The sequence below is a fragment of the Lepidochelys kempii genome, chromosome 1 (assembly GCF_965140285.1).
Source record: "Lepidochelys kempii isolate rLepKem1 chromosome 1, rLepKem1.hap1, whole genome shotgun sequence".
Lineage (NCBI taxonomy): Eukaryota > Metazoa > Chordata > Testudines > Cheloniidae > Lepidochelys > Lepidochelys kempii.
In genome coordinates, this window is record NC_136380.1 from 187217575 (window position 1) to 187230672 (window position 13098).

General features: G+C 46.0%; 1 protein-coding gene across 6 annotated transcripts in view; it reads left to right on the plus strand.

Moving 5' to 3' along the window:
* STYXL2 (serine/threonine/tyrosine interacting like 2) overlaps nucleotides 1–13098 on the plus strand; it is a 122356-nt gene that overhangs the window by 76144 nt on the left and 33114 nt on the right. For 4 of the 6 annotated variants that reach the window (XM_073304744.2, XM_073304722.2, XM_073304737.2 and 1 more), the window contains one exon: nucleotides 4608–9195. In XM_073304744.2, coding sequence (XP_073160845.1) covers nucleotides 4608–7423 — 2816 coding nt within the window. In that variant the 3' untranslated portion in view covers nucleotides 7424–9195. Of the gene's footprint in view, nucleotides 1–4607; nucleotides 9196–13098 lie in introns of those variants that run through there. The other 2 variants (XR_012154161.2, XR_012154157.2) reach the window with 1 other exon arrangement.

Here is a 13098-nt window from a genome sequence, read left to right on the forward strand (position 1 = left end):
CGAGGGCTATGTAACTGACACTCCGGACAAGAGGTGCAGTATCACCGGACATCTTCATGTACTCCTGGCCAGAAGAAGCTCCTCAGGATCCGTGCCTGGGTTTTCTCTAACCCTAGGTGTCCTCCAAACAGGTGACTGTGGGCAAGACTCAATATGGCTTTTTGATGTTTTTGTGGCACCAGAAGTTGTTGTATCTCTTGCTCCTGCATTTGCACCACGCGGTACAGGAGATCTTTCTTCACTATAAAGTAAGGTCCGGCACCCCGGACCTTCCCATCCACGGGTATCCCATCGATCTCGGCCACCTCTTTCCTGGCATTATCATATCTGGGGTCCTCCGCCTGGTCCCGCCCAAAAGTGTCTCTCCGAGGACTCACCTGCCCAAGCTCCGAGGGGCTGGTTTCTGCTTCTTCCAATGGCTCGCCGCTGTCATGGCTGGGGGCAGCCTCTGGCTCACCTTCTGTGATGGAAGTTTCTCTGTTGGCTGCTCGCATCCATCTGCCTAATAGGGAGGTCTTCTGGCCCTGGGTCAGGATCCGGGTTCCCAAGGCCTTCGCAGCCTTCCTCTCTTTTTTTGTCTTCCGGGGGGCTGAGAACCGTTCCTGAGAAATCTCAGCGAACATCGGGGGTTGACATTCCCCCGGTGACAAGTCTCTGTCCTCAGGGTCCCCACCTCCCTCCAGCCTCTCCGGGGGGAGTAAATTATCAAACCCTGGATAGTCCCTCCCAATGACTACAGGATATGGGAGTTTAGGAACTACGCCCACGGTCACCTCAATGGGGTTTCCCTGAACCTCTGTCTCCACTGGGATGGTGGGGTAATGGCTCACGGCCCAATGCACGCACATCACTGCTACGCGTTTAGATTGTAACAGCTGACTACTTTTTACCAGCTTACCCGATATGAGGGTGATAGCACTCCCAGAGTCCACAAGCTCTGTGATCTCTGCTCCATTTATCCTCACTGGCCTGGTGTAATTACGCTGGGCTAATGCAACCCCCGCGAGGTGGATAAGGGAGCATGGGACCTCCCAATCCGCCAAGTTACATTGCATAGGCTCCTCGGTGCTGGGACACTGTGCTGCTATGTGTCCCCACTCCCCAAATACATAACATCTATAATTGCTTTTAATCACTCCCCTATCCCTGGGGCTAAGGGTTTAGTCCCGGGGTTCCCCCCCCTCAGGCCAATCCCTTCCTTCTGGGGTCCCCGCTGGTTTTTGGCCCCCCCTTTCTTCCACCTAGGACTCCCCGGGGGTTTGGCTGCCCAACCCTCCAGGGTTGGGGTCGGGTGCTTGCTTCGAAAGGGGCCTTCCTTGGGTAGTCGGGTCAGTTCCCTGGCTGTCATCCATCTTTCTACCAGTGTGATCATCTCGTCATACGTGGACGGATTGTTCTAGCCTACCCATTTGCGGAGATCTGGCAGCAGTCCCCACATGTAATGGTCTATGATCAGGATCTCCAAAATCTCCTCCAGCCTGCACACCTCGGGCTGTAACCACTTCTACGCGAGGTGTATGAGGTCAAATAGCTGGGACCTCGGGGGTTTGTTCTCCTGGTATTTCCACTCATAGAACCTCTGGGCCCTTACTGCTGCCGTTACCCCTGATCGTGCTAGGATCTCTGCCTTCAGATGGGTATAGTCAGTGGCATCCGTGGCAGGCAAGTCAAAGTAGGCCTTCTGGGCCTCTCCACACAAAAAAGGGGCGAGAATGCTGGCCCACTGCTCTTGGGGCCATGCCTCATGCTGAGCAGTCCTTTCGAATGAGAGGAGATATGCCTCTACATCATCTCCTGACGTCATCTTTGGCAGACAACCAGTGGCCCTCAGGGTTCACGTCCTGTCGGACCCCCGGGCCTGGGTGATGAGGATCTTCAGCTGATCCACCACCTCTCTCAAGAGGGCACGATCTTGGGTCGCCTAGCTCATCAATAATTGATTGGTTTCCTGCTGTAGCCGCATAGACTCCTGTTGTGCCATTGCCTGAACCCAGGTGGCCTCCTGCTGGGCTGCCGTGGCTTGTACCAGAGCTCTTACCACCTCCTCCATTGTGGTACAAAGCAAACAAACAAACCAAACCAAAAAAAAATCCAAAACCCCAGTGCACTTTTTTTTTTAAAACCTCTTTCTTCCGCCACGCTGTGAACGAAATCCCACTTCTCACACCAATTGTGACAAAGCTCTGTCCTTGCCTCCATGGGTCCCGCATTTCCTGGCGGATTTCTCTAGCCTCAGAGGCTCACTGTGACCCTCCACGTAACCCTTTTCTCTCTAGAGACAAGGGTCACAGTCTACTGAGCCGTTTTCATCATAAGCCAGTGAGGAGAAGTTATCTTCCTTGCACAGTCTCTGTTGTCTCCCAGTCTCAGTGATTAATCAGGAGGCAAAGGTTCGGGGGTGGAGCCCAGGTCCACCCTCTACTCTGGGCTCCAGCCCATGGACCCTATTAGTATCAGCTGTGGTAGCTGACCTTTTAGAAACATGACATGTACAATTCCCTGGGCTACTTCCCCCACACAGCAGCCCTCACTTCCTCAAGCTCCACTTCACCCTTACCTCAGGGCCTCCTTCCTTGTGCCTTATATGGTGTGTACTACTCAGCCTCTCCAACAACGCAACTTCTTCCTACATCTCCTGACATCCACACCCACCTGACTAACTGGGAGGCTTTTAACTAGTTTCAGCCAGCCCCTAATTGGCTTCAGGTGTCCCAATCAACCTAGCATTCTCCCTGTCTTCTGGAAAGTTCTTAATTGGCCCCAGGTGTCTTAATTGACCTGGAGCAGCTTCCATTTCACTTATCCTGGTACCAGAGATTTGTTTAGCCTGGAGCTAATATATCTATCTCCCACTACTTTTCTATAGCCATCTGGCCTTGTCCCGTCACAGTGGTTATAGCCAAAGTCCTGCATGCTCTGTTGGACCTAAATTTTATGGCAATATATCCCATGGCCTGGTTATTTCTATGGAACTCTGGTATAGCATTCTGGAAATTCTGTAGCCATATCAGCTAAAATTAAAAATAGAGATCTTAACTGAATTAAATATGAAAATGAATACTACAGTCAGTCTTCAGTATCCCTTGTGTTATTTATTTTCATACTAAATTCACTTAATTTTATTCTGCCCTTACATTTTGAATGTGGTGCTAATTTTTATGTTGACAACGTAACTACATTGCACAAGGTCTCAGTAGGAAAAGCTGGTGAGCTAATAGGAGGCAGCTGGGGCTTCTGGCACATAGGAATTTGTGAGAGGCAGTGTGAGGTAGTTGGGGAAGTTGAATGTTTCTGGTAAAATATCAATAGTGAAATAGCTGACACTTTAGATTTGCTTTGCTGGGTTTCAGAGTGAATAGCACATTGATATACATGGGATAAATGGGAGAAGTTCAAACATCTGAGACGTATCGTTCCAGGTTATCTGTGGATTCAGGCAGATGCCAGTGCATCAGTTATGCTCATGTCCTGTTTGCAAGGGTTTTTGATTTGGTTCTCTCTTTTTATTTTTTTAATTTTTTTGGTAACTGTAAAGAGTTAGAAAAGTCATTTAAAAAGAAAGAAATCTTCCATTCTGAAGCACAATTTTTCAGCAACAGGTAGGTTCTGTGCAGGGCTGGCTCCAGCTTTTTTGCTGCCCCAAATGGCGAAGGAGAAAAAAAAAACAAGCCTGGCTGAGCTGCCGCCGAAGTGTTGCGAAAGAGGAAGAGAGGGACTGCAGGGCCCGCCGCCGAAGACCTGGACATGCTGCCCCTTTCTATTGGCTGCCCCAGGCACTGGCTTCCTTCGCTGGTGCCTGGAGCCGGCCCTGGTTCTGTGGCAAATGCTATGGAACATGGAATATACAGTGCCTTGATTATAACATGTCTTTGGTGGTATTATAAGGCAGTGGAGCAGCTGTGTCAGTTTATCAGATTGCAGGCTCAGCTATATCAGTCTGCCACCTGGCTATTCCAGTTCTAAGACCCAATATAACTCTGCATGCTCATCATTCTGACCTATAGCAATCTAGATTTAAGTGCACCCCAATGTGGCAGATCTGAGCCCTGGCAAAAATACAATTAATAATTTAATATTTATCTAAGGCTCTCAAAGTGCTTTACAGACATTAACTAATGAATTAATTTGTCCTTCCAATGGCTTTCTTGAGCTTAGTATTAATATTCCCATTTTATACCTGGGGAGACTGAGGCATGGAGCAGATAAGTGACTTAGACAAGGTCACACAGCAAGTCAAGAGTATTGTAAGGCTTGACTCACTAATGTTTGTAAAGTGCTTTGAGATTCTTTGATTAAATGCACTATATAAGTGCAAACTATTAATACAATTTCTGTAGTTAGCTTATTTTAAAATGTGCCCATCCATAGCTCGTAGCACATGTACACATGTTACTTGGTATTATTTTGATTGTCTCAAATTTTAATTAGGTAAATCAAAAAATAAAACAAAGAAAAAAATACTTAACATTGGTCTGATCTAAACCCTAGTGAAATCAAGAAATCCATTGACATCAATGGATTTTGGAGCAGGTCCTATGGGATGCATTGCAGTTTAAACCTTGTAGGTTATTGAAAGCATCTGATACTTTTATATTTCATACCTGTAGGTAAAATCCTGGTAAGCAGTGAAATGGGAATCAGTCGCTCGGCTGTGCTGGTGGCTGCTTACCTGATGATCTTCCACCACATGACCATCTTAGAGGCCCTGCTGACTATAAGGAAGAAGCGTGCCATTTATCCCAATGACGGCTTCCTGAAACAGCTCAGGGAGCTCAATGAGAAGCTGCTGGAGGAACGAGAGCAGGAAGACGCTGGGGATGACGATGACACAACCAGTCAGAATTCTGTCATCGAAGCAGGGACCCATTCCCTGCTGTCTGGAGTGGAGGTCTCTGGGAGTGTCATGGGAGCCAAAGTGCACTCCATCACAGTAGAGGAAGAGGATACCAACAGCATCCTGGGAAGTGTCATGAGTTCTTCATCCATGGGAAAAGTTAGCTTGGTTTCCAAAAAGCCCACTCTGATCAGTGAGGAGGAGGAGGAACAGCTGTATGAGGAATGGAGGCAGAAGCAAGGCCTGCCAACAAGGGAACCACCAAATCAGGATGTGGAAAGCACGCCTCCAAAACTTCCAGATCAGGGAGAAGAAGAATCTGAAGAGAATGTGGAACAGATGATTCAAGAGTGGCAGAGTCGAAATGCAAAATATGAAAAGGAAGGTTATTGGCTATCCAGGGAGGAGGATGGAGTCTCCAACATGGGAGAAAGGCCGTATCCTTCAAGTGAACTGGGTGACTTGGAGAGTGTGAGTAGCCTTGACATCCGAATCCTGAAGCAACAACTGGAAGCCAGCAGCATCAACAGGCTGAGGAGGGGCCGCACAGACTCTGTGTCTACGGAAAGCACCTGGGATATGTGGAACCAGAGGCTGCTGGAGATTGAGAAGGAAGCTGCTCAGAGATACCGTTCCAGGAATAAAAGTGGTGATGATAGTCCAGAACCAGAACCAGAACCAGGAAGAAAGGGAAGAGATGTGGATGTGGAGAGCGTTATCTCAGACACCGGCTCCTTTCATAACTTCTGCAAAAAGAACAAAGACAAGCTGACCCCTCTTGAAAGGTGGAAGATCAAGAGAATCCAGTTTGGCTTTCACAAGAAGGATTTAGAATCCTCTGTGTCCCCCAAGATGGAAGATGGCAGCCAGCCAGTAGAGGAGGCAGCAGAAGAAGAGAAGGATCTATCCGATGTCAACCTGACAGCTTACCAGGCCTGGAAAATAAAACACCAGAAGAGGGTGGGCAATGAGAACAAGGATGATATTGTGGAGCTTGCCAAGTGCGAAGATTCTGCTTCAGCCAAAAGGAAGCAGAGGAGAATGGAGTTACTTGAACATTCAAAAAAGACCCTGGAAGAAAGCCAGTCCCTGTGCAGCTGGGAGACAGAGAGCGCAATGAGTGGGAGCATCCCGCTGTCATCTCTTTGGTCCTCAGCACCTTCCATAAGCGGTGCTGAGGATTCAGCTTCTTCACTGAGCATACAGAGCAACCGGTCATCTTTACCTCAGAACAGAAGCAGTGCTGGGGCTATGCAACCCCAAATGCCAGCTATACCTCTGCCCAACATCCCAATTGGCCAGGGTGATGCAATATCCATGGCCAGCATTCAGAACTGGATTGCCAGTGTGGTTAGTGAAACCATTGCTCAGAAACAAAATGAGATAAGGATGTTGTCCCACCCGCCCTCCACATTGGCCTCCAGCATTAAGTCAGGTGACTTTGGCAGATGCCTCGACGATGACAAGGCCTCCCTTCTCAGTGCACAGAGTGGCTTGTCTGTAGCTAGCTCTCTGCTCCGCCAGAGGGACATGAACGGTGCTGACACCCAGTCCATTCTGTCTTCCAATGCCTCAATGAGCATGAGGACAGGAGAGTCTAGCTCAAGCATGAGGGGGACTCAAACAAGCAAGCCACTGTACAGCCTCTTTGCAGATGACATTGACCTGAAAAAACTCAGCCGGAAGGAGAAGGAGATGCAAATGGAGATGAGAGAAAAAATGTCAGATTATCAAATTGAGAAGCTTGTCAGAGACAACAAGCGCAGCACTTTATTTAAGAAGAAGAAGGCCCAGGGAGAAGATGAAGAAGAGAAAGTTGAAGACAATACAGAGAACACAATAGGTGGCATTCGGTACCCCTTCCAAACAGATCTTGACAGAACTGATACAGCTTCTGCTTTCTCCGGTCAGTTTGCAAATACTGGTGCCAGGAATTCAGAGGTGGACACCAATGTTAATAAGTGGCTGAGTGGCCTGAAAGCAGAAGGAAAGACATCATATCATGACCATGCTGAAAAGGCTAGAGAGAAATACAGTAGATCATCCACTCTCAGAGAGGTGGACTCTGAAGCATGCAAGTATAGCTTCTCCAGATCCCAAAGTGAAGAGGTGGATAGTTCTTCTTCCTATCAGTGTAAAGGTGATTCACTGAGAACCACATCAAGATTTTCCTCTACCTCTGCAAAAGAGGACAGGGAAATGTACAAGTTCACACGAACAAAGGTCAGAGAGACAAGTTCTAGGGAAGAAAGCCCAGAGCCATCCTATGATTCTGAATCCCCAGGACCATCAACGCAGAGTCGAGTCAGATCCCGTCACTTGGAAAAATCTGAAGAGGAGTCTAGTTCCAACATGTCAGAATTTGGAGCAAAGAGAAAGTTCATTCAGAGTTTTTCAAAGTCTGAAGAGGACGGAGACAGAGAAGAGAAGGTGGAAGAAAGAGAAGAGAGGTTTGCATCAAGGCAATTCTCACAGTACAGACGAAGCACCCACAAGGAAGAAGAAATGGATGATGATGCCATTATTGCTGCCTGGAGAAGCCGGCAAGAAGAAACTAAGGCAAAGCTCCGGCGAAGAAGAGAGGAATGACTGAGGACAAGGTTGTTAAGGCACCATCAGGACTGAAGTGGGGTCCCAGCCTTAGCAGGCGTCCCAGACACAGATGTCTCACCTGAATCACTCATCATTATATTTCAGATCATCTTTCATGATTTCCAGGGCACTGCTGATGTCCTGCAGAAGCTTTCTTCACCTTAATCAACAGACTTGGAGGAAGAAGGTTAATCACTTGAAGTGTTTGTGGTTTGTCAAAAAGAAGAAGCTTGTGCTAAATGATTAGCATAGGTGTAAATAAATCTTTAGGAGACACTTGTAGCTGGAGAATATTTTAGTAACAATAGCAGGTAAAGCTATTCTGTCCCCTGACCCACAAGTCAAGAGTTTGGGGGGGAGGGATAGCTTAGTGGTTTGAGCATGGGCCTGCTAAACCCAAGGTTGTGAGTTCAATCCTTGAGGGGGCCATTTAGGGATCTGGGGCAAAAATTGGGGACTGGTCCTGCTTTGAGCAGGGGGTTGGACTAGATGACCTCCTGAGGTCCCTTCCAACTCTGATATTCTATGGTCAGGTCTTGTTTTGATTATTTCACTTTTCTGGAGTCATTAAAGAGTCACTAGCATTATTTCTAGCTTTGTTTTGATTATAAATGGGGGGATAGGGAACTAACAACCTTCTCTAGATGCTTGACAGTGTGGTTTCATTTCTTATCAGCATTGCTTTTTTGATGTGGAAAATATTGAGGGGGTTTTTTTAGTACAGTATACCTTTTCTTATTAAGCACAAGCCAATTTGGCTTTTTTATGATATTCATCAGTGTCATGAATATCAGCATGATTTTGGGGAATACATTTAACGTTTGCTCCACTGAGTAGCTGCAGCAGGACAAAATATCCATTAAATGTAGCTATTGTGGGGATTTATATTTTAGGGTTTCTTAATTTATTTGCTGTCAATTGGTTGAGACTACAGGGAAGAAAGCGACTTTGAAACTCAAGAATAGTCCCATACTGTATATAGCATAAGGCCAAACTCTGAAATTACTACTTGACAGTGTCTGACCCTTTTAAAAATGATTATATTTAGGGTGGTGGATCTTGACATGTATATAGTAGAGCTAACATAACCTATATAGTAACAAGAAAAGAACTAGATAAGTTCATGGAGGATATGTCCATCAGTGGCTATTAGCCAGAATGGACAAGGATGGTGTCCCTAGCCTCTGTTTGCCAGAAGCTGGGAATGGGCGATGGGGATGGATCACTTGATGATTACCTGTTCTGGTCATTCCCTCTGGGGCATCTGGCATTGGCCACTATCGGAAGACAGGATACTGGGCTAGTTGGACCTTTGGTCTGACCCAGTATGGCTGCTCTTATATTCTTATGTTCTAAGAATGCATCCTCCTTGTTAGAAGTTTAATACACTAATGGATCTGTCTGTGTAATACCACTGCCCACAACTGGATGGAATTAGACCCAGCCCAATGTGATTATGTCTCCTACTAGTTGCTTGAGGTCTACAAGAGGGAAAAATACTTAATACTATTGACTGCTTAGTAGTCTTAATAATGGATATTCTGATCTCGTTCAAAAAGTAGAAGTGTGTTTTGAAGGATAGGTCTTGAGTTCAATTTGACTCATGCATGTATGCAGTTCAGCTGGTGCCTGTCTGTTATGTCTGTAGTCCGATTGTGTCTTTTATTATTTTTCAGCATTATTGCCTGAAATAAAAGGGTGGTACTCATGACAATCTCTGGTAATAAACAAATGGGTGACTAATATATGCTGAAATACAACATGCAAAGACTACAGCCCTAAGAGAAAATCTTATTTCTGTTGAATGATAACTCTGTGGTAATTTCACAATTATTTTCAAGAGATGGCAGTTGTAATTGGCCTCTGGGTTAAAGTCAGCATGCTCCATGTTCATTTACTTCAGAGACCCTGGTTCTAATCCTTGCCATGGTGTGCTGAATCCTATGAAGTTCCATGTGACAAGACAACGCATCTAGACACCACTGTAGGAGTTATTTGTGTGGACTGTACATCACTTTAAACCTCTTACACATGAAGACACTTACTATTTGGCTGAATAATATAATATGTTACCAGCCAAATTTCCCATTTTTCCCTCAAATCTTATCTCAAAATACCTTTAGACAACTTCCATCACTGATCTCCACTCTGGAATTATCTGCTCCCTCTCCTGTTTAGATTATATTTTGAAACACCAGACACCTCCGCAACAGCATTCCTAAAACTAAATACAAGTAGAAACCCAGGTAGAGACCTGTCATTGGTGTAATAGTCTTCCCTCAAAAATAGTTTTGTCTTTCTGTGTCTTTTCATCTCATCTCCGTTTCTCCATGATTTTGAGAGATAGATATTGTTATGATTTTATCACTTCTCAGTGTGGTAACTCCCTAATATGAATTGTAAGCAACACAAGGCATGGACTTTATCTTCCTACTTGTCTGTGTGGTGCCATGCACATCAGCAGTGTTATCTACATAATAATTAATGTTAAAATGTGTCTGTCTTTTTAAAAATTCAGTAGAAGCTTAGAACCATTTCACTCAACTATCCCTCATTGACTGGACTTCTGGATCTGTTAGATGTAAGGATCCAAGATGAGGTTAACCATTAGAGGGTCAGTGATCTATGAGTGAAGGGGCTTCTCAAAATCACATGATTAAACAATAACAGAAGGAGAGAAATAAGAGAAGGAACAGATTTTACTTATTTTGTTTCTTTGCAGTAAATTCAGATTACATTTTTCATTTAAACTGGATCCCAGGGCCGTTGCAGAATTAAATTATTCAAGACAGAGGACAGTACATGATCATATAACAAGCCTGAAATGCTCCACCCTGTTAGCAAGTTTTGACCCTTCTGGGAAAGGATTAAGTGGGTTTTGCTGACTCACTGAGGTAGGTGGCTTATTACTGCACTTGCATAAAAGGGGAGTGGAAATGGCTGTCTGGGGAGACAATCTAGGATGTGGGCTGAGCAGTCATCAGAGAAACCTGAGAAACAGCTGAACTTTCTTTTCTTATTGCTGGTATCTTTGTTAATAAAGCCAAACCCCCAAAGCAGGAAGGGGGTGATTTTGGACTCTACACATTTTGTGGACTGTGTCTGAAAGCATATTGGGAAAGGCTCCAGCTCACTGGTATAAATTACATGAAACAGTGACATAAAAGCCTTGCATGGTGAAAATATTAAAGCATTCAGTCATAAGGCCAATAACCAAGAGGGAGAGAAATGAAGAGGTCTGGAGGCAGGGTAGAAAAGTCAGGTTTTAAGATGAGAATTTAAACAGAGATAAAGAGGAGAGATACACAAAGACTGTTTCAGGCAACCAGAGTTGCTGAGGGATTGGCTTTTATACTAACTGCAGTCATCTGGTGCTAGATTAGTGGACTAGATAGGTATCCAAAATGTATCCAGACAGACTACCTTTCTGTGACCCTCCGATAATGCCTCAGCTTCCTCCTCCCCACAATCCTTCAGTGAAAGTGAGCAAGAAGGCACTTGGACTGGGATTGATGTTTTTGTACAGCTTCACATGCCTGCTGCATGCAGGAGGGTTTGACTTTTGTCATTTTGGAATGCGGGGAAGGGCAGGGAGGTTCACATGACCAGTTTTACCCTAAAGTACCCTCAGTACTCTAGAACTGAAGGCACCCAAAGCTGCATTAGTCCCAAAGTATTTCAAAATCACAAACTCAGGAGGCTTTTATTATTACACTGTATCTGGGGTGCTCCAAAATCTCAGTGCCTAGGGGCATCTTACTGCTGCACCATGGCTAGTAGTAGTTACCCAGGACAGAGCTGCACATGAGGCCTAGTGCTTCACAATGCTGCAGCCCATACCTGGAGCAATTTGGTGTCTCACGTTTTACAATCATAATTTGGGAAGAGAAAGCTTGTGAAACTAAAGTAAAATCCAAATATCTTTTTCATTTGAGAAACACCTGCTTTGGAGATTTTTATGATCCTGTGTTCTGCATATGTAATGCCGACAGACCCCAGTCATCGACAGGCGGGATCAAACCGGGAACCTCTGGAGCTTAGTGCATGAGCCTCTACAGCATGAGTTAAAAGCCAACTGGCTGTTAGCTAATGCTGTACAGCAGACTCATATAACTCTCTAAGTGGTATTGGTGCCACTAGATGGTACAGAACACCACACCCAGAAGGTATGTGGGTTACACATGCCCTTAGGAACATGAAGAAACTGAGGAGTGTCTGGGAGACAAAGAGGTTAGGGGGAAAGTGTATAGGAGATCAAGATGTTTGATGGTGGTTTGTGCAAGGTAGATCAATTGGGGGATTGTAATCCAGGAGCATCCATGGAAGATAAAAGGATTCAAGGGAAGTCTGTGGGAAGTGAACAAATTAATGAGAGGACCTATGATAGACAAAGAATGTGAGAGTAGTCTGTAAGAGATGGAATGATCAAGAGGGGTATGGAAGATGAAGAGGGTAATTGTGATGGAGTATACAAGCCCACACTGGACAACAAGGGGTTAAGGAACTACTCTGGGCTCTGCCAGCCCTGCCCTGGCCACACCCGCCAGGCATGCACTGGTTGGTGGAGGAATCAAAAGGGAAGCAGAACAGCTCACTTGTGGGCAGACATGAGAAGAAAACAGATCTTCAACCCTCAGCTCCTGAGAAAAGGGCCAAGGGAAGGCAGGATCTTCCCTGACAACAACTGCCTGAGGACTCCTCCCTGAGAGAAGGAAGAGCTTCATCCAGATATATCCTGAAAGGGAGGCATTCCCCTCCGTCTCTTGTTAACACAGTTTGTTTGTGTTAATTCCCCTTTTTGTTTATGGACCAAAGGGAGAGACTTGGAAGTGACCTGGTTGGAGGGCCAAGTCACAGGAAGAGGCAGCTACCGCAGACCCAGAGCAGCGAGTGGCAGCAGACCCCCATGGAGAGAGAACTGCCATGCCTGACCATGAGGCAGTGCCAGCAGGGAGCTGATCCCTTCACAACTGATGGAGGATGGGGGCATCCTTCCCAGCCCTGGAGAGGAGGGAGGACTGAGTGACCTGACCCAGACAGTCAAACATCCTCAACCTAGATATGTGGGTTGGTAGATCAGACAACATGGACCTAGAGTGTCTTCTCAAATGGATGATCAAGAACTAGAAGCAGCAACAGTAGCAACACCTCCTGCAGCAAATGAGTGCCCAGCAGCAAAAGCTGGTCCAGGAGTTAGAGGCAAAATAGCAAGAACAGCAGTAAAGACTGATCCAACAGAGAGTGGTCTTGATGCAGCCTCAAGGTATCCCTGGGGCGTCCTCTCTGGGAGCTGTAGGCCTGGGTCTAGTGGCCCTACCTGTGCCAGCAAAACTCAAAGATGGGTCTTAAGGACAACCTGGAGGCCTTTCTGATAACATTTAAGCAAGTGGTGACAGCAGCCCAATAGCCACCTGACCAATGGGCCACTCTGTTGATACCTTTCCTGATGGGACCAATGCAGGCTGCATATTGGGGGCTGGATACAGTATCTGCCCAAGACGATGCACAGGTGAAACTGGCCTACTTGACTACTTTGACATCACAGAGGAGACCTTCCAACAGAGGTTCTGTGGAGAAAAATACCCCTGGGGACCCCGGCCTTGTGTGGTTGCCCAGAAATTAAGAGGCCTATGTTGGAGGTTGATAAAACTGGAGACTCAGACTGGAGTTGA